Below are 19,937 nucleotides of genomic sequence, written 5' to 3' on the forward strand. Positions count from 1 at the left end.
TCGGTCAGGGAGAAGAAAGATCTGGGTTCAAATTTCTGCTCTCAAATGATTGGCGATTTCAGGTTTGTTTGTCTTTGAATATGCATATTTTTTCGTATCTGTGATTCATGTCATCTCTTATCCAAATCTATCTCAGGATAGTCTAAATAAAAAAAATAGAAAGGGAAAATCATGAAAACCGAATTTTGAGAAGAAGCGTAGAGGAAAGTGGGATAAGTGTAGGCAATAGTCCTGGAGATTTCAAATCTCTGAGATGCTGTGATTTTTTCTCCTCAGTATTTCGACAGAGAGGATTGTCAGTGTGAATGTGGTTCTTGCCATAAATGGACCCCCTCTATAAAAGGAGCTTGTCCTCAGTTCTAGAGACGGCTTGCTATTTTCTGTCTATTGAATAAAATTGGGATTGATATCTATCCAAATGGTCTTTGGATCAGAAAAAACAGTAAAGATTGGAATTCACCTTGCTACCAAACCCTGCCTGATTATCCATCCAGTTAGTTGTTTTGAGGAATTGCTTGTACAAGCAGTCTAAAAATCAAGAGATTCAGAACCAACAGTAACATCTGAGAATCATTGACTCAAAGAAATCTTGCTGACTATTTAGAATATTCAAAACTTCAGATGTCCTCACAGCTTATTCAATGGATTACAGTGGAATGAAGATGAACGAATTTCCAGGGCCTTTTCCAGGTTTTTTCCCCCCTCTGCATCATAGAAAGCCACAAAGCACAAACAATAAAAAAAAATCAACTTTGAATGGGGCTGTCGCTGACAGCAGTGAGAAAGAATGGAAGTTGTCTTGATTGAGAAAAGCATTATTGGGTTATTCAGAAGAAACAGAGCACCATCTTATGGACGCTAAGATATTAAGAGCTTTGACAATAATATTCTAATGCAGTGTTTCTCAACCTCAGCAACTTTTTTTTAATACAAGTTTTATTGATTTTTTAATATTTACATATAGATGTATTTGTGAAACAATATGGTGGTTGGGTAGTTAAAATAAAAAATAACCAGTTGTAAATAGTTCAGGTTACATCAACAGAGATGCCCTCTCTAATTCTCTTAGTGATTACATAGTCAAAATAAACAAGTTAGTATATTTCTAGTTATAGCCCAGTCAATCAATAAAATTCAAGATATATTTTCAGTAATACATATCAATATCCTGTTTTTAAATTTTATCTAATTGCAATAGGATGTTCTAGAATACGTAGCCTATAGTATATAGAAGAAAGCTTAATTTTGGGTAACCCACAATTCCCTATTTCAATAAAGAATAGTTCTTTTGTCTACAAATTTATATTGGTCATTACAAAACATTCTTATGTTTTACCATTAAAGTCTAGTTTTCATCTTAAAATTCTAGATTCTATACTATAGTTCAAAAATAGCCACTGAATATTCTATAAATCATCTTAACCGTACATCAATTATTAACATACTATCTTTTGATATGTCATTCCAAATTCTATAATATGATTCGGAGTTACATTTCCTTTACAGATCTAAAAGCTAAATGTAAAATCAGTGATTTTCTTTTTTGAGATTCCCCTTGATCCATAGAAAGATATTTTTATAGTCTATCTTTAGGAATCCCAAAAGAAAAACAAGTTCAGTTTTTTAAATCTAACTCTTGGCTTCCTTTTGTGCTCTTGGTATCTTTAAATTCTCAAATGTATCTTCCTTTCTTCCTATACCCCTTATTTGAATCCAGGGAGTGTATCCAAATGTCAGTTTTGCAAGGAAGATGTCCCCTTTGTAACCATTGTATTTTTGCTTTGATAGTTCGGTTTTTGGTGGTTGATATAATATAGTTGTCATTAAATCAGTCAAGTCTTTTTGAACTTCCAATTCTATCTGGGTTAGGTAGAAAGTAGTAGCTGGTATTATGGTTGTCATTGGATTAATTGAAGATAGTAATAGCTATCCATTTCAATGGAGTTCATCAAATTCAGAGAAAAAAAGAAATTGTCATGATGGCTATCTACTATTTACTATTATGCTACTAAGAGCTAGTTGCTAGGATGAATGAGCAATTGTGTGCTACATGAGAGTTTCTCAACCTTGCCCACTTTAAGATCAGTGGACTTCAACTCCCAGAATTCCTCAGCCAGTTGTGCTGGTTAGGGAATTCTGAGAGTTGAAGTCCACCTCTCTTAAAGTGGCCAAAGTTGAGAAACGCTGTTGTGCTGGACCAGATTGTAGCTAGCTTAGGAATAGAACTGTATGTATTTGATAACTCAAATAAGCAGGGGATGGTGGTCTGAGATGAAGAACTTGTTTTTGACAGGGAGAAGTGCAAATCAGGTATTACACATCAGTCATGCAGGAAGAGAAAGGAATCCAAAAAGAAAAGCCACCTTCTGGTTGGTGATTCAATTATAAGAGATATAAATTTAGGAAAGGACACAGGGGTTTCAAAAGAGGTCAGGTGTCTTCCAGGTGCTACTGCCAGTAGGGACAAGAAGCTTATTTTTAAAATAGTCAAGAATTTCAGCAAGGACTGTGATGTGGATACTATTGTACATCTTGGCACTAACAATCTGTCCCAAAAAGATGTACTCTCTGTGCAGAATGATTTCCAGAGCTTGGGGCAGGAACTTAGCAGGATAGGCTGTAGGCTTACTTTTTCAGTGGTTTTACCAGTGTATAAGGAGCAAAATGGAAAAGGCCAGCATATAGCAGAATTCAATATGTGGCTAAAGGAGTGGTGTAAAGGAGAAGGCTTTGGTTATATTAGTCACAATGTCTTTAGCTGGTCCAATGGAAAAAATGTACAAAAGAGATGGTTTGCATCCATCCAAGAAAGAGACTGAATTACTTGACAATAAATTCACAGATTTTCTGGAGGAATATTTAAATTAAACACCAGGGACAGTGAGTTAATTGATACAGCACATTCCTGTCCCTGGGAATCTAAAAATTATAGGGTTATCAGTGCATGTAACATAAATGTGTGTGTGGACAAGAATATCAACCTTGCTGTCAAGAAAAATCAAGCTTTTAATAGCGAGTGCTACACAAAGTGCACTAACCAAACAGGTGGTAAGAAAATAGGGGAACTCTGGCACCACACAGGTTATGTAGCAAGTAAACACAGGGTCAGTCATAAAGGACTCAAATGTCTATACACTAATGCACAGAGTATGAACAGTAAACAAGGTGAACTAGAAATTCAGGTAAATGAGGACAGATATGATATTGTTGCCTTTACGGAAACATGGTGCCAAGAAAGCCACAAATGGAACACACAGCTAGAGGGATTTAGATTATTTAAAGTAACAGACCAAACAAAAGAGAAGGTGGAGTTGCTCCCTATATAAGAAATAACTACATCTCTACAGAAATAGAGGACAACAATGATGAAAATTGTTTTGAATGCATTTGGAGCAATATAAAAGGAGGAAAAAATGACATTGCCATAGGTGTATACTATAGGCCACCCAACCAAACAGAGAAAATAGATGAACTTTTTGCTAGTCAGCTAACTAAGGTATGTAGGAAGCACATCACAATAGTAATAGGGGACTTTAATTACCCTGACATCAACTGGGAGACAAACTCTGCACCAAGTGGAAGATCAAACAGATTCCTGAAAACTTTTCCTTTTTCCTTCAAAAAAGGGAAAAAAATGGATCAAGGAAATTACAGACCTATCAGCCTGACCTCAATACCTGGGAAGATTCTGGAAAAGATAATCAAACAAGGAATCAGCGAGCACCTAGAGATAAACAAAGTCATTATTAAAAGCCAAGATGGGTTTGTCAAAAACAGATCATGCCAGACAAATCTGATTGCATTCTTTGACCAAGTGACAAAATTAGTGGACCAGAGGAATGCTGTAGATATAATTTACTTGGACTTCAGTAAGGCATTTGATAAAGTAGATCACAACCTACTACTTGATAAGATAGAAAAATATGGGTTAGACGGCATCACCACCAGATGGATTCGTAGCTGGCTGACAGGCCGTACTCAGCGTGTGGTCCTCAATGGAACTGCATCTACATGGAGGGAAGTGTGTAGTGGGGTGCCCCAGGGCTCTGTTCTAGGCCCAGTGCTCTTCAACATCTTCATCAATGATTTGGACGAGGGGATAGATAGGGAACTCATCAAATTTGCAGATGACACCAAGCTGGCAGGAATAGCAAACACTCCAGAAGATAGGCTTAAGATACAGGAGGATCAGGACAGGGTGCTATCTAACAAAATGAAGTTCAATGGTGAAAAAAGTAAGGTTCTACATTTAGGCAAGAAAAACCAAATGCACAGGTATAGTATAGGTGGTATCTTGCTCAATAGTAGTAACTGTGAGAGGGATCTCAGAGTCCGAGTGGACAATCACTTAAATATGAGCCAGCAGTGTGCTGCAGCTGCCAAAAAAGCCAACAGTGTTAGGCTACATTAACACAGGGATAGACTCAAGATCACATGAAGCATTAATACCACTTTACAATGCCTTTGGTAAGGCCACACTTGGAATACTGCATCCACTTTTGGTCACCATGATATAAAAAAATGTTGAGGCTCTAGAAAGAGTACAGAGAAGAGCAACAAAGATGATTAGGGGACTGGAGGCTAAATATATATAAGGAACGGTTGCTGGAATTGGGTATGGGTATTTAATGAAGAGAAGGACAAATGGGGACATGATAGCAGTGTTCCAATATCTCAGGGACTGCCACAAAGAAGAGGGAGTCAAGCTATTCTCCAAAGCACCCGAAGGCAGGACAAGAAGCAACAGATGGAAACTAATCAAGGAGAGCAACCTAGAACTAAGGAGAAAGTTCCTGACAGTTAGAACAATTAATCAGTGGAACAACCTGCCTCCAGAAGCAGTGAATGCTCCAACACTGGAAATATTTAAGAAGAGACTGGACAGCCATTTGTCTGAAATGGTATAGGGTTTCCTGCCCGAGCAGGGGGTTGGACTAGTTGACCTCCAAGGTACCTTTCAACTTTATTATTATTATTATTAGTAGTAGTAGTAGTAGTAGTAGTAGTAGTAGTAGTAGTATTCATTGAAATAAAAGAAATTTTGGCTATTAAATTTAAGATATTTGAAAATTGGTAAATAAGAATATTATATGGTATGATTAATTTGTTGATATAGAATGGTGAGAATTTATATAGATAAGATGTTTATCCTGTATGCTAAACCTAGTGAAGAATTGTGATAAAGGAATTAAGGTCATTTAAAATTTGGAAATGATAAATATTAAATGTTAAATTTAAATATTAATGAGAAATTACAATTGGGAAATATTTGTTAGGTCATTTATTGTCTAAAAGACTGAATGTTAAAACAATTAAGACATATATAAATTAAAAACTATTGATAAATGTCAGAAACGTATCTTTTATTTGATTGACAGAATAAGAATTGTATTAATTTAAATATGAGACGGTATGTAAAGGACCTCTGATTTTGATATTACATAAAAGGTAAAGGTAAAGGTTCCCCTGCACATGCGTGCTAGTCGTTTCCGACTCTAGGGGCCGGTGCTCATCTCCGTTTCAAAGCCGAAGAGCCAGTGCTTGTCCAAGGACGTCTCCGTGGTCATGTGGCCGGCATAACTAGACGCCAAAGGCACACGGAACGCTGTTACCTTCCCATAGTGGTCCCTATTTTTCTACTTGCATTTTTACATGCTTTCGAACTGCTAGGTTGGCAGAAGCTGGGACGAGTAACAGGCGCTCACTCTGTTACGCAGCACTCGGGATTCGACCCGCCAAACTGCCGACCTTCTGATCGACAAGCTCAGCATCCTAACTCACTGAGCCACCGCGTCCCTAAGGGGGAAAGAGAGGGAATATTTACTGTAATAGTTTGAGATCTGTATTAATGATATCGATATGTAATTGAATTATTGTAACTCAGCTGCCACATTGCTTTTCAAATATGCAGGTGTAATATTAGAAAATCAATAAAAACTTATAAAAAATGAATTGTTAAATTGTCCCCTGGTGAGTTGGCCACGATGAGTTCTCCCATTCCGTCGTATAAGGACCCATTTTATTTATTGGCTTTAGAACTTGCCTTGCACTCAAGTTGTTAGGATGGTTACCTAAGAAGGAAAACACTGACAGACAAAGAGTTATTGAAAGAGTCTCAGCCATTGGATCTCTTCCCACAGGAGGATTTATCAGCACTGTTTTATTTTTCTAGAAATTTTTGACTTTGTTTGTCAAGGAAGCAACTTATTTGCTGCTTATTTCCTGCAGTGTGTTATCTGTGTTGACAGTAAACCCATCATCCAATAATCATTCTTTTACTCCAGGCACTTTCCTTTGTGCAGTTGGCAATCAAACAATAGTTACTTTATTCCAGGCAGTGCCGGATCTTCCTCAAGGTTTCATGGGATTGACAATCCTGTAAAATTTAAATTAACTTAAGTAATCATAACCACCCAACAAGACTTGAATTTTTTTTTTAAAAAAACAAAACCTACCATATGTTCAAACATATTAGGCCAGAATAACCATTTTCATCCAGTAGTGCTTAAAATGTTAAACTAGGAACAAGTCCACTTCAACCATGAAAATTTGCTAGGAGATTTTGGGTCAGTTCATCTCTCTTAGCCAACTTATCTCAGGGGGGGTTTAACTGGAGAAAAAGTAAGGAGAGAGTCCTGTCTTGCTGCCTTCAGCTTCTGAAATAGAAATCTAACAAATAAAATAAAAATAAGCAATTGATATTTATTACAAATCCCTGTAATTACAATAGTTTTAATACGGCCTCAGCATTGTTTCCTCCAAGCAAATAACCAATTCAGCTCTAATTAAAAATCAAAATATGTTAGGAATCTAAAACATGGCATTAAATTAAATAACACGAGCAATTCAAAAGTAATAACACAAAACATTACTATCATAAGAGTGCCACAGTGCTTAAGTACATATTCTAAGGAAAACAACATAGAAATTGTTTTTTGGGTCAGCCCAATGCATTAATTGTAGTTCATAGGATTTATATGCCAGCCCAATTCTAGACTCTGGGCATGCATGCAATATTCATTAAATGTTATATAAACATTTAATACAAATTATATTTGTTATATAAATATTATATAGTGTTATGAAAATATTTCAAACATACTAAGGATGATGTAAGCAGCTAATTCCTCGGGGAATTTTTACTTGCTGAGAGTCGCTATTTAGTTCCTGAGACCTGCATCCTAGGCCAGTGAGGGATGTTCTGTGTGACCATTCAAGTTATCAGATCTTTTCAAACGAATATGCCCTGTTTTGCAGATTACTGCTGCTTCAGATATAGTTTGTTTTCAAACAAAGTATTTTCTGCTGTGTGTTTCTGTGGCTTTTTAAAATATGGTTTCATAACTCAGTTTCACGTGGGTTGTTTTTTTTGTCTGTAGCTTATAAAATTCAACTTCATCTACCTCTTCAGTTTTTGATACCCGCCACTGTACATTCCAGAAATAGTAACAACACTGAGATATTTTTAAATGAGAGTAAGTGGGAGTGAATAAAAAGCTGGGAGCAGGGAGACCCAAATTCTAGTTCTGCTTTACACAAAGAACCAGCTGGGTGATCTGGCACTAGACACTTTCTCTGCTCCAATCAGTGTCAGGATCTGGAACAACCTGGTTGCATCAGGCATGGAGAGCTTCATTGCAAAAGCTAGCCAAGTGCATAGCAAAACCCCAGAGACCCTGCAGCCATGCAGAACAAACATTAAGGAAAGCAACCATGATGGCCTTTTGAAAACTCTTTAAGAAATTGCCCTAAGCTACATTTACACATCACCAATAACATATGTGCATTAAATAGTTATAAAATATATAAAGGTAGTATCAAGTAGAGTGGGAAAACAGTTACATTATTTTCTTAGAAAGTGTTAATAATACACGGTCATCAGTTTATATCAAGCCAAATTAATAGATAACAATCTGCCCATGCAGTAAAGTGCTCCAGGAACCTCAAGAGGAAGCCACAAGGGGAAGAATCACAAAACTAATTTCCTCCACATGGATGGCTTCTGCCATAACTATTCATGGAAATACAGGAACACAGAAAACTGACAGCAGAAAAAGACTTAGCGGTCCATTGAGTCTGCCCTTTGAGTTTATCTATTTTTTTTTGTTTTCTTTTAAATTTATTATTTTTACAGAGTCATAAAAGGGAAGTTGTTATTTTTTAATTATTATTTTTAATTTCTTATTTTTGATAGATAACGGACATGTATTTATCCCAAACATGTTTAAACTCAGTTACTAATGATTGACTGACTACCTCCACTGGAAATTGGTTCTAAGCTTCCACTACTTTTTCTGTGAACTAATATTTTCTAACATTAACTCAAGATGCATTATGCAAATATACCCTTCTTTCTCTCCCAAAATTTTCACTTTAGGTAAAAAGGGTAGTTAGAAAGTTCAGAGGAGTAGTAAATGGAAGACCGTATTTGAACCCTAGGGGTTCCATGTGTGATGGTACATGAAACACTTGATCTGGAAAAGGCATTTTTTTAAAAAAGGATAACAACTCTGTAGGTTGTGGAAAAAATACGCCCTCAAGTATGAAGATTTGTGCAAAACATTGTTGGAAATGATGTGATATTTCTGACAAATAAGATCTAAAAGCTACACATTAGAAACAACAGGGTGGAAAACTAGAACAAACATACCGTACTAAGTGGGAGTTGTGTTTCTAGCTCATTTTTTTTCCACTTTGCAAACCATGTAAATATGTCATCATCTCAAGCAAAAAGCAGATATTATTATGTCTTAACTCATTCTGAATACCTTGTACACTTCTGACTCAAGAATAGTTGTTTGATTATTCTGTTTTCCACTCCTAGCTAAGAGATCATGAAACATGAAAAACTACATTTTTACATAAACGTTTATAGGAAATACCTCTCGCAGCACGTTGCACAAAAACATGAGACAGCAGAAATGACAGCCAAAATTCCTGAACCCAAATTTTCATTCACAATGACAGGTAAAAACAAAAGTTAAGTAAATTACGTTTCATTGGGGACCCTGTGAAACATTATGCCAATAACTCTACTAGCCAATAACTGTAGAGATTTGTTTAAACTTTATCCAATCAAACTTGTTATTACATTATCTCAGTCCTTATCACAGCACCAGAATGTCTGCTTTTCAGTAGGGACTAGAAATATGCATGCTATAATTAAACAGTTGGATATGTATAGGTACTCCTCAACCTAAGCAATTTGTTTAGTGACTGTTTGCATTACAACAGCACTGAAAAATAACAGAATGACAGAATGATAGTGTTGGGAGGGACCTTGGAGGTCTTCTAGTCCAGCCCCCTGCTCAGGCAGGAAACCCTATACCAGGGGTAGGCAACCTTGGCCCTTTTATGACTCATGGACTTCAATTCCCAGAATTCCTGAGCCAATCATAAAAGAGCCAAGGTTGCCTACCCCTGCCCTATGCCATTTCAGACAAATGGCTGTCTCTTCTTTAAAACCTCTAGTGTTGGAGCATTCACAGCTTCTGGGTTAAATTGACATTTGGATTTAACAGATACTTTATTACAGAGTAAAGTTGAGAGGATACATGAGATGACAGAATCATATTGCTCAAATGTCTTTTTTTCTATGATTTTTATTTTCCAACTTAAAAAATAATAATTTATCACTCTGATGCATTGGAAGTTGATGAGTAGGTTTTGAAAGACGTTTCTTACATTTTTAGACACTATGTTGCCATAAGGGATTGGTGGGTTTTTTTTCCAAAATGCCCAAGACCATAATTTGAAGATTTAGCAAGATGATTTATTAGAATGACATAAGCTACTTTGAAGACATTGGTAAGAAGTGTTTTGAAATAAAATGAAACAAATATCCAACTCAAGGTGCCAGTCCTCCTGAGACCTTGAAAAGTTTTTACCAGACTGCATCTTTTTAGATGATGACTGATAACAATTAAATACACAACTGGAAGGTAATCACATGTATAATAGTAACAAAATGTACATGTAAATCAATGGCCTAACTCAACCACTTATTTCTGACCACACATTTTCTCAGCATGCCACCCAAAAACTAGCTTATGCATTCTTGATATACAAGACTGATACTTTTTGGTTTCACAATCTCTGAATTGAATTGTGACCTATATTTCACCTTGGGGGAAACCAATGTTATTAGCTTATTTAAGAAAATAACAGATTTTAAGTGATAGTGATTTCTGAGTGATCCACCATCAGGCCTAGTCAGTTTACAGTATTTATTTAAAAGATGTGCCTAGCCACCTATTGTCTGGGCAACTCCCAATCAAATCTTAAAGCAACACATAGGATCATATTAAAATATTATTATTTTTAAAAAAAACAGATAGGATTTTATAGGATTAGGAATAAAATAGGGTCGGGGTTGGGTTTAGGGTTTAGGGTAGTGTTGGGATTGGGGTTGGGATTAGGACAGGGTGGGGTCAACATTGGGATTATCCCCCAGTAACATTTTCAATATTTAGCAAACAGAATATTGTCTGGGTACATAGGTTTAGCTAACAATAATTAATATAATAATAAAGAACAGTAGTAAATATAATTGGTTATCATAGACAGTATTAATTAATCAATGTCTAACATTCTTCTTACTAGTATGTATTCAAAATAACATATCTCATTCCTTTCTCACTAGTTCATCTTCCTAACCATTGGTAGAAGTTATCCCATGTTCTAAAGTAGACTGAATCTTCTTTCTCTTTAATCTCTAAAGTCAATCTATCCATTTCTGCACATTCTAAAATTTTCTTGATTAATACTTCTTCAGTTGGTAAGTTTTCATTTTTCCAATATTAGGCAAATACAATTCTCGCTGCTGTTAATACATGTAATATTAAATATTCTCTCTCCTTCTCATTGTTAGCTCCTAATATTCCTAACAAAAACAGTTCTGGTTTAAATTCTATCTGTTTTTAATCATTTTTTTTCCAACCATACATGTATCTAAACCCAAAACCTTTTTGCTTTGGGGCATGTCCACCAGATATGATAAGTACCTGGCCTTTGTTTACTTTTCCAACAATTACTAGAAGTATTTTTAAACATTTTCACTAATTTTACTGGTGTCATATGCTATCTATAAAACTTTTTGTACAAGTTCTCCTCATATGACACTGCTTTAGTTAATTTAATATTTCTATCCCATAGTTTTTGCCAGCCTTCCAAATCTATGGAATATCCAAAGTTCTTTGTCTTTGTTATCATTGTTTCTTTTACTTGTTCTTCTTCCATCTTTAAATTTAGCAGAAATTTATAAAATTTCTTAATCAACTTTTCATCTGTTTTTAGCAATATTTGGTCAAATTCTGTCTGTTCTTTATAGAATCCCATTGTTTTCTTATGATTTTCTTCTGAAGAGGTCACCAGATGTTTCAAATTCCCGAAAGCCCTTCTTCATCCACAATCATTTAGAAACCTAGCAGAAAGCCTTTTTGCTATTAGGCGTCAACTGCCATTGGCTGGAGAAAGTGCTAATTTTAAAATTTTATTGATCTGGCAGGGTTACTGTGAAGCCACTACCTAATGTACTTTTCTTACCTAATGGAAGGTCTCCGGGTCCTTGGAACGTTATAATCCAGTGGGCTTAAAACTATTGGAACTGATGGAACTTTCATATGAAAAGCTTGACCAAAGAACAGCCTGGACAAATCTATAAATAAATAGATTTTTATGAGATCAGGGCTGGAGGGCATAACGTAACCACACGTATCACTCCTCCCAACCTGGGCATCCGATTCGAATTGCCCCTTAGAGAGTGAGTAAGCACAAGAGGACCCAGCCAGATACCAGTCTGCGCTTGCTGACGAAAGACGGCATTGGGACAGCGGACAGACTCCTCCTCCCGTCTCCTTCCCCCGCACTCTTGTGCCGAAAAGAGCTCGGGGGCGCCGGGGAGGGAGGACCGGGCACGCGAGTTCTCACCATGCAGACCCCAAAGCGACGGCGCGGGGCTCAGGGTTGCCCGCGAAGCTCCCTTTGGCCGCCGCCGCTGCTGCTCCTGGTCGGAGCCGTCTGGTTTGGCGCCGCGCTCTCGGTGGCCGCCGGCTCCTTCGAGCTCGCCATTCTGCATACCAACGACGTCCACGCCCGCGTGGAGCAAACTAGCCGCGACTCGGGCAAATGCAGCGGGCAAGACTGCTACGGGGGCGTCGCGCGCAGGGCCACGAAGGTCCGCGAGCTCCGCGCCACGCATCGCCACGTGCTGCTCCTGGACGCCGGGGATCAGTACCAGGGCACCGTCTGGTTCAGCTTCTTCAAAGGGCGCGAAGTGCTGAAGTTCATGACAAGCCTGCGCTACGACGCCATGGTGAGCTGGCGGGGCGGGATGGGCGGAAGGGAAAGGGAAAGAGAGAGGGGGAAAGAGGGGGCGGCGGAAAGGAGAAAAGAAAATTCTCTTCTCCCTCACCTTTTCTTCTTCTTTCCCGGGTGCTCCCCGCCGACAGAGCGAGGATCTCTCGTTCCTTACTCCAGGATCGAATGAATCAAGTTGGACTGGACTAGAAGACTTCCAAGCTCCCTTCCAGCTCTATTCTATTCTATTCTATTCTATTCTATTCCATTCCATTCCATTCCATTCCATTCCATTCCATTCCATTCCATTCTATTCTATTCTATTCTATTCTATTCTATTCTATTCTATTCCATTCCATTCCATTCCATTCCATTCCATTCCATTCCATTCTATTCTAAAGTTTCGGAGCAGGCTTTGCAAACTCATGTGATGGCAAGAATTCAGGATGCAGTTTGTTGAGATTGCAGAGCAGGCCTGAAAGGTGACTTCCCTTTGATATGAGTTCCAGCTTGTCCTAAAGAGACCCTTGCAGGTTCTGTAGCACTGGGCCCTTCGCTTTTGTTAGTTGTATCAACATCTGCCATTAGGTCAGTCTTGTCAAAAATAACTGATATTATAAGCTGCCCAGAGTCGCTTGAATGTGACATATACATTTAATAAACATTTAAAGAAAGAGAAAGAAAGAGAGAGAAGGAGAGAAGGGAAGGGAAGGGAAGGGAAGGGAGGGGAGGGGCGGGGAGGAAGGAAGGAAGGAAGGAAGGAAGGAAGGAAGGAAGGAAGGAAGGAAGGAAGGAAGGAAGGAGGGAAGGAAGGAAGGAAGGAAGGAAGGAAGGAAGGAAGGAAGGAAGGAAGGAAGGAATTGTCCTGATAGAAAAGCATCCCAGTTTTGGCATTTTATTCAGGCACAGAGTGTAATGTATTGGGCCTTTTACTTGAACTGTTTTCATGTGTCTTTGAATGCTGCTTGAGATTGCTTAATTAGGGTGTCTGTGTAAGGGTCGCTGGCTGCCCAGACATGCAGTCTCCAGGACAATCATTGGTTGGCTTTGGGGCCGGAATAGGTTCCTTTAACATTGTAAAAGTTGGGGTTCCTTCTACTGAGTTCCTGGGATTCCATATTGATGCTGAAGGCATCCATCCTTCCGATTCCAAGCTGAAGGCCATTCAGCTGGCACCTAGCCCCAGGTCAAAAGGAGAGCTTCAGGCATTCTTGGGTCTCCTTAGTTTTTACCATGCGTTCCTTCCTAACAAGGCTGCAGTTGCAGAGCTAAACACACTCCATGGAAGTGGACCAAGGTTCACAAAAATAGCTTGAAGGCAGTAAAGTCACTACTGTCCTCCAATTCATTGCTTACACACTTCAAAGAATCCTTGCCTGTATGCCTTGCGTGTGATGCATCCCCTTATGGGGTGGGGGCTGTTTTAAGCCATTTGGAAAGTGATGGGACTCAAGTCCCAATTGCCTATTATTCAAGGACATTGTCCTCAGCTGAGCGCAATTATGCTCAAATTGACAAGGAGGGCTTGGCCATTGTGGCCGGGGTGAAAACATTCCATGATTACTTGTATGGCAGGGAATTCATGGTCTTCACTGACCATAAGCCACTGTTGGGGTTATTTACTACAGATAGGCAGACGCCTCAAATACTGTCCCCTAGGATGTTAAGATGGTCCATTTTTATGTCAGCCTACAGCTACAGGCTGATTCACAAACCTGGCAAAGACATGGGCCACGCAGACAGCCTTAGCAGGTTGCCATTGCCACAGATAGAGCCAGATCCGGCTACAGCAGCTTGCATTTTGTCAATTTCCCCTCCATGTTGGGGATGTGGCTGCAGAAACTGCTGCAGACAAGGTTTAAGTAGAGTATTGTCTTGGATTCACACAGGGTAGCTTGACAATAGTCCTGGACCGGAGTTCCAGAGCCACTTCACACGAGCTTTCAGCTCACAAGGGTTGCATTTTATGGGGGAGCAGGATTATTGTCCCCAGTTTGTTGAGGCACCATATACTTCAGTCACTGCATGAGAGACATCCAGGCATAGTCCGGATGAAGGCATTGGCACGTATCTACCTATGGTGGCCAGGGTTAGATAAGGCTATCGAGGCCCAAATATATGGGTGTTACACCTGTCAACAATCCAGACCAAAAATGCCATATGCTCCTGTCCACAGATGGGAGGAAACTCATACACTGTGGTCAAGGATTCACATCGACTTTGCTAGGCCCTTTCAGGGACAGCTATTTTTGATAGTGGTCGACAGCCACTCTAAATGGCTGGAAGTAATTCCAATTTCAACCATGACTACTGCTAGGACCATCCAGGTGCTTAGAAAGCTGTTTGCCACACACGGGCTACCGGACATCGTAGTATCGGACAACGGGGCCCAGTTCACAGCGGCAGAGATTCAAGCCTTCTTGAGGACTAACCTCATAAGGCATGCTACATCGGCTCCCTTTTACCCCTCAACTAACAGGCAGGCCAAACATACGGTGTGCACTACAAAGGAGTTGCTCAAGCGCATAGTGACTGGAGATTGGCACCATAGGCTGGCTGATTTCTTGCTTTGCCAGCACACTATGCCTTTCACAGCAACAGGCAAGAGCCCAGCAGAGCTTTGCTGGGGAAGAAGACTCATCACAAAACTGGACAGATTCCATCCAGACTGGGTGGCAGCAGACACCTCTCGCCCAAAGCCTCCGAGGGGGTTGCAAGTGGGTGATGGGGTGTGGGCCCGGAACTATGGGCATGGGAACTTGTGGGTGCTGGCAAAAGTTGTCAAAACCTCTGGACCCCTTTCCTACAAGGTGGCTCTGGATGGGGAGACGAGTCATTCGCCACCATATTTATCAGGTGCGGAAGCGATTTGCAGAGCAGCCACAAAGCGAGGACCTCACGTCGGGTCTGCTTCCAGAGCCTGAAACCAGCAATGTAACAGAGCAGTTCACATGCTCTGAGGACTCTTGCAGTCAGTACAATGGGGAGGTGGTCGTAGATGGACACAGTCTGGGAGTGCATCATGGGTCCCCTGATGGGGAAAGTAAACCAGAACAAAACAGCCACTGTGCTAACTCTGCTCCTGCATTGGACTTTGGTCTGGGCCAACCTGGAATGGCCAGCCAAAGGGACTCGAGTCAATCCGACTCTTGTGAACTCATGAGCCCTGGTCTACCCAGCCCGGTGGGCAAGTTGGTAGACCGGGAGTTGCCTGGATCCCCCAGGCGATCTGCAAGGTTGTGCAGACCACCACAATATTTACAAGACTTTATTCTCAAATATTTTTAATAATGTTTGTACATTCTAGGAGGGAGGGGTGTTATGTATTGGGCCTTTTACTTGAACTGTTTTCACGTGTCTTTGAATGCTACTTGAGATTGCTTAATTAGGGTGTCTGTGTAATGGTCACTGGCTGCCCAGACATGCAGTCTCCAGGATGATCATTGGTTGGGTCTGGGGCGGGAATAGGTTCCTTTAAACCTATTGACTTCTGTCTAGTGGCCAACCATATAAGTAGCTGCATAAAAGCCTCTGTTCTCAGTTCTGTTCCTGTTACTACAATAAAGCAATGTTCCTGTTTGAACCCTCTCGTCTCGCCTCCTGCTTCCCAAGAATCCACTACACAACACAGAGAATTCAGGATTCCTCTGAACTGACTGGTTTCTTGGCTCTAGGAAAAGAGGCTTCTACATTTCCTGCTAATTAAATCTCCCATTCATTTGTTTGGCAACCAACTCTGCAAATACTAGCCAGTTGATTTTGAACTTTCATAGCCTTCCATTGTCCTATTGCCCATGAATTTGGTTATTAGAGGATGGGTTTTTGTTTTAAGTAGGAGTTACTATGAAATGAAACATGTTGATAAAAAAAAGAACTCCAGTAAATTGTTATTCAATTACTTAAAAATTGAAGGGGAAATGCATAGAGACATCCAGTAGACATGCCAATGCTAAATTCAGTTTAACAGAATAACAGAGTTGGAAGGGACTTTGGAAGTCATCTGGTCCAACCTCCTGCTCATTTCAGACAAATGGTTGTCCAATCTCTTCTTAAAAACTTCTAGTGTTGGAGCACCTACAACTTCTGGAGGCAAGTCGTTCCACTGATTAATTGTTCTAATTGTTGGGAAATTTCTCCTTAGTTCTAGGTTGCTTCTCTTTGATTAGTTCCCATCCATTACTTCTTGCCTTCTGGTAGCATTTTCAAGTATTATCATTTTTTAAAAAAATCAATCCTAATTTTCATATTTTGTGAATTCAGAAAAAAGATCTTGCTCTGTTGAATAGGAGAAGATATTCTATGACTTTATCTTTACTTTTTCAATGTATTCCTTTGAGCCTAATATGTACAGTTTGTTCTCAAAGCTGGGTCAAGAAGTACAGCTGAAAAGAAATTCAAGATGTGCCAAATGGGTGTAAATGTGACATAAATCTGGTTTACATTCACTGATTTCTCCCTTCATCCTCCACAAATTTGTTTTTATAAGAAAGCTCAGCGCAAAGGACATAAATGTTTCTTTTGCCATTGGTTGGGTCTTCTAGGAAAGCACTGCTATGTGATAATGTGTTTAGAGGGATGACGCTTGTTTCAGAATAACAATGCCCAATTCATACATATTTTGCTTGCTCCAGGTAGTACAGACAAGTTTGTTTTTTTAGAAATTGGTGCTGAAGAGATTTTCATGGGAAGATGAGGCAATTAGAAAAATGGTATTTGTTTCCAAGCAAAATTGGAAACTGATATTTCCAATACCAATACAACCATTTGTCTGAATTGGTATAGGGTTTCTTGCCTGAGCAGGGGGTTGGACTAGAAGACCTCCAAGGTCACTCACAACTCTGTTATTCTGTTATTTTTTAATCAGGATTTTCTTATGGTTATGCAGAACAGCAGATCTTCTTGTCATCTACCTTGTTAGATTCATAAATCTTGATACTGCATGTGGGAGTTTAATACAAAGCTGTATAAATGTTTTATGAATTGAGAGGGCGGCCCAACTAGTGAATCAGGAAACATCTCATCTCACTAGTTCAAAAAACATGGCTGATGTGTAAGCAGTCACGCGGATTCAAGAACATTGTGCTTAATTTCTTCTTCCAAAGATAACACAGACTTTATAACTGTGTGCCCTCATCCAAGTCCAACCTTATTATTATTTATTAAACAAATTTATATAGCCACGCACCTCATACACAGTGACTCCAGGTGGCTTACAACATTAAAAATCCACAGTTAAAAATTCGTAATTTAAACTCCCCCAGCAACAGCAGAATCAGGCAAGCCACTTGAGTCGTTCTGAATGAGGACCTGAAGCAGCTGAGAAAACCGTGTCTTCAAGGCTTTGTGGGGGGAAAAAACAAAGTGAGGATCTCTGGAAGAGTGAGGTTCCAAAAAGCGAGCGAGAAAGAGAGAGACCACAGCTACCACCCCTTTCCTAGGCCCCACCAGATGTGCTTCTTTTATAGTTAGGACCTACAATCTGCCCTGCCTTCCTACTCTGGTGGGTAGGATAGATGAAATTGGGAGAGTCCATTGCTGAGACATTTGTTACGTGAATTTTGTCCCATTTTATTACCTTTTTTGCCACAGTTGTTAAGCAAATCACTGCAGCTGTTAAGTTAGTAAAACAATTGTTAAGTGAATCTGGCTTCCCCATCGACTTTGCTTGTCAGACGGTTGTAAAAAATATAATTTAATTTAATAATTTAATAATTTGATTTCTATACCGCCCTTCTCCCGAAGGACTCAGGGCGGTGAACAGGGCAATACACAATAAAAATCGAATACAAAAATTAAAAAGCCATTAAACATCATGCCCATAAAATCAATACATATTAAAGTTAAAACTAGTTTTAAAAACCCAACCCCATCCCGTCAGACCAGGCCAGCTTGTTTGAAAAAGAATGTTTTGAGATCACGCCGGAAGGAGCGAAGGTCGGGGGCCATCCGGAGCTCAACCGGTAAGCGGTTCCAAAGGTCTGGCGCGCCCACAGAGAACGCTCTCCCCCTGGGGGTCACCAATCGGCATTCTTTGATCAGCGGCACCCTGAGGAGGTAATCACATGACCCTGGGACACTACAATGGTCATAAATATGAGTCAGCTGCCAAGTGTCTAAATTTTGATCACATGACCATGGGGATTTTGCAACAGTCATAAGTCACTTTTTTCAGTGTTGTAATTTTGAACGGTCACTAATTGAATTGTTGTAAGTTAACAACTACCTGTACAGAAAGCTATACAGATATAGTTTAATTTTTAATATTTGTATTTTTACTTGTATTTTACTGTTGTTAGCCGCCCTGAGTCCTTCGGGAGATAGGGCAGCATATAAGTCCCATTAAATAAATAAATAAATAAATAAACTGTTTCCATAGAAATTGATAAAATCTTATTGAGGACTTATCTATTCAATATACTGTATTTCCAAATATTATCCTTACCTGGCTTGGGGGAAAAACCCTTATGAGATGGATAAAATACCCGTGTGGGTTTGTATGATAAGGATGGCTTCACCATTTTTGTGGTTGAACAAGTGGCCAATTGGTGTTGACTTTTCTGAACTCCTTGAAGCCATATGGGGTAAAAAAAGGCTTGGATAAAATTATCCATTTTAAAATCATGAGCTTCGACATGGACTGGAATTTGAGAAACATACCATAGCAGGCTTCTTCAGCCTGGTCCCTTCCAGATATAATGGGGTAATAAAGCCCATCCATGTTGGAATAGCTGCTTTATTCTATTCTATTCTTTACAGTCTTTGATTCCTGGCTTGAAAAATTTCCAAGCAATTGATCTGAAGTAGAAATAGAATATTATAATATAGCCTTTATGGCTCATTTATGAAATATAATAATGATCATTGAACAAGAGCATATTCAAGAAATAGAAAGCTGATAAAGGGGGGACTTTAAAACATTATCTACTGTTCATTATCTAAATTGGAACAATTTAAATGCGGATTTTGCATACTTGATCTTTGAAATAGGGAAAATCCAGAATTAATGTTTATTTAATTTCCCTAATATTCTCTTGTTTTCTGAATTGTGTAATATTCTCTTGTTTTCTGATTTGTTAAAAGTTTTCATTTATAATCAATAGTGAGAGGACTCCAGGCTTCTTCACTAAGACAGGCCTCTGTTATCTTTATTTTATTTGAATAGAATCAGTAGGCTGTTCAAAGGAAAAGAGAAAGAAAGAAAGAAAGAAAGAAAGAAAGAAAGAAAGAAAGAAAGAAAGAAAGCACAATCTGCTAAATCCTTAACGGTTTTGAAAACACACTTTGGTTAATAAATGTAGTTACTCACTCATTGGCTTTACATGAAGAAAATAATCCACATAAGGAAATAATTGTGCTGTTCTACTTTTTACAATCAGGAAAACAGAAAAACTTTGTGGGTATTGTTGGTATTCCTTAAAATAGATAGGAAAGTCTTTGTAGAGATAACATTTGGATTTAACTTGTTGATGATATGATGAAGCTGATTTATATGTTTTAGCAATGTTTAGTTTCTTCTTTGCTTACTATTTCTACCTCTTTTGCAAACTGTATCGCATTGTTTTTCTGAAAGAAAGTAATGCGATTGGTATGTATATGTTATAATTATTAATTCTGATTAATTCTATTTTCCCTTTCCTTTT

The 19,937-nt window shown here is 39.0% G+C and overlaps 1 protein-coding gene across 1 annotated transcript in view; it reads left to right on the forward strand.

The window, feature by feature from the left end:
• The first annotated feature begins 11,790 nt into the window (after nt 1-11,790).
• Nucleotides 11,791-19,937, forward strand: part of LOC308668635 (snake venom 5'-nucleotidase-like) — a 42,962-nt gene continuing 34,815 nt past the window's right edge. Inside the window, exon 1 of the mRNA XM_081328667.1 lies at nt 11,791-12,313. Within this exon, the coding sequence (XP_081184793.1) occupies nt 11,930-12,313 (384 nt within the window). The 5' untranslated portion in view covers nt 11,791-11,929. The remainder of the gene's footprint in view (nt 12,314-19,937) is intronic.

The sequence above is a fragment of the Vipera berus genome (assembly GCF_964194415.1).
Source record: "Vipera berus genome assembly, chromosome: 1".
Taxonomy (NCBI): domain Eukaryota; kingdom Metazoa; phylum Chordata; class Lepidosauria; order Squamata; family Viperidae; genus Vipera; species Vipera berus.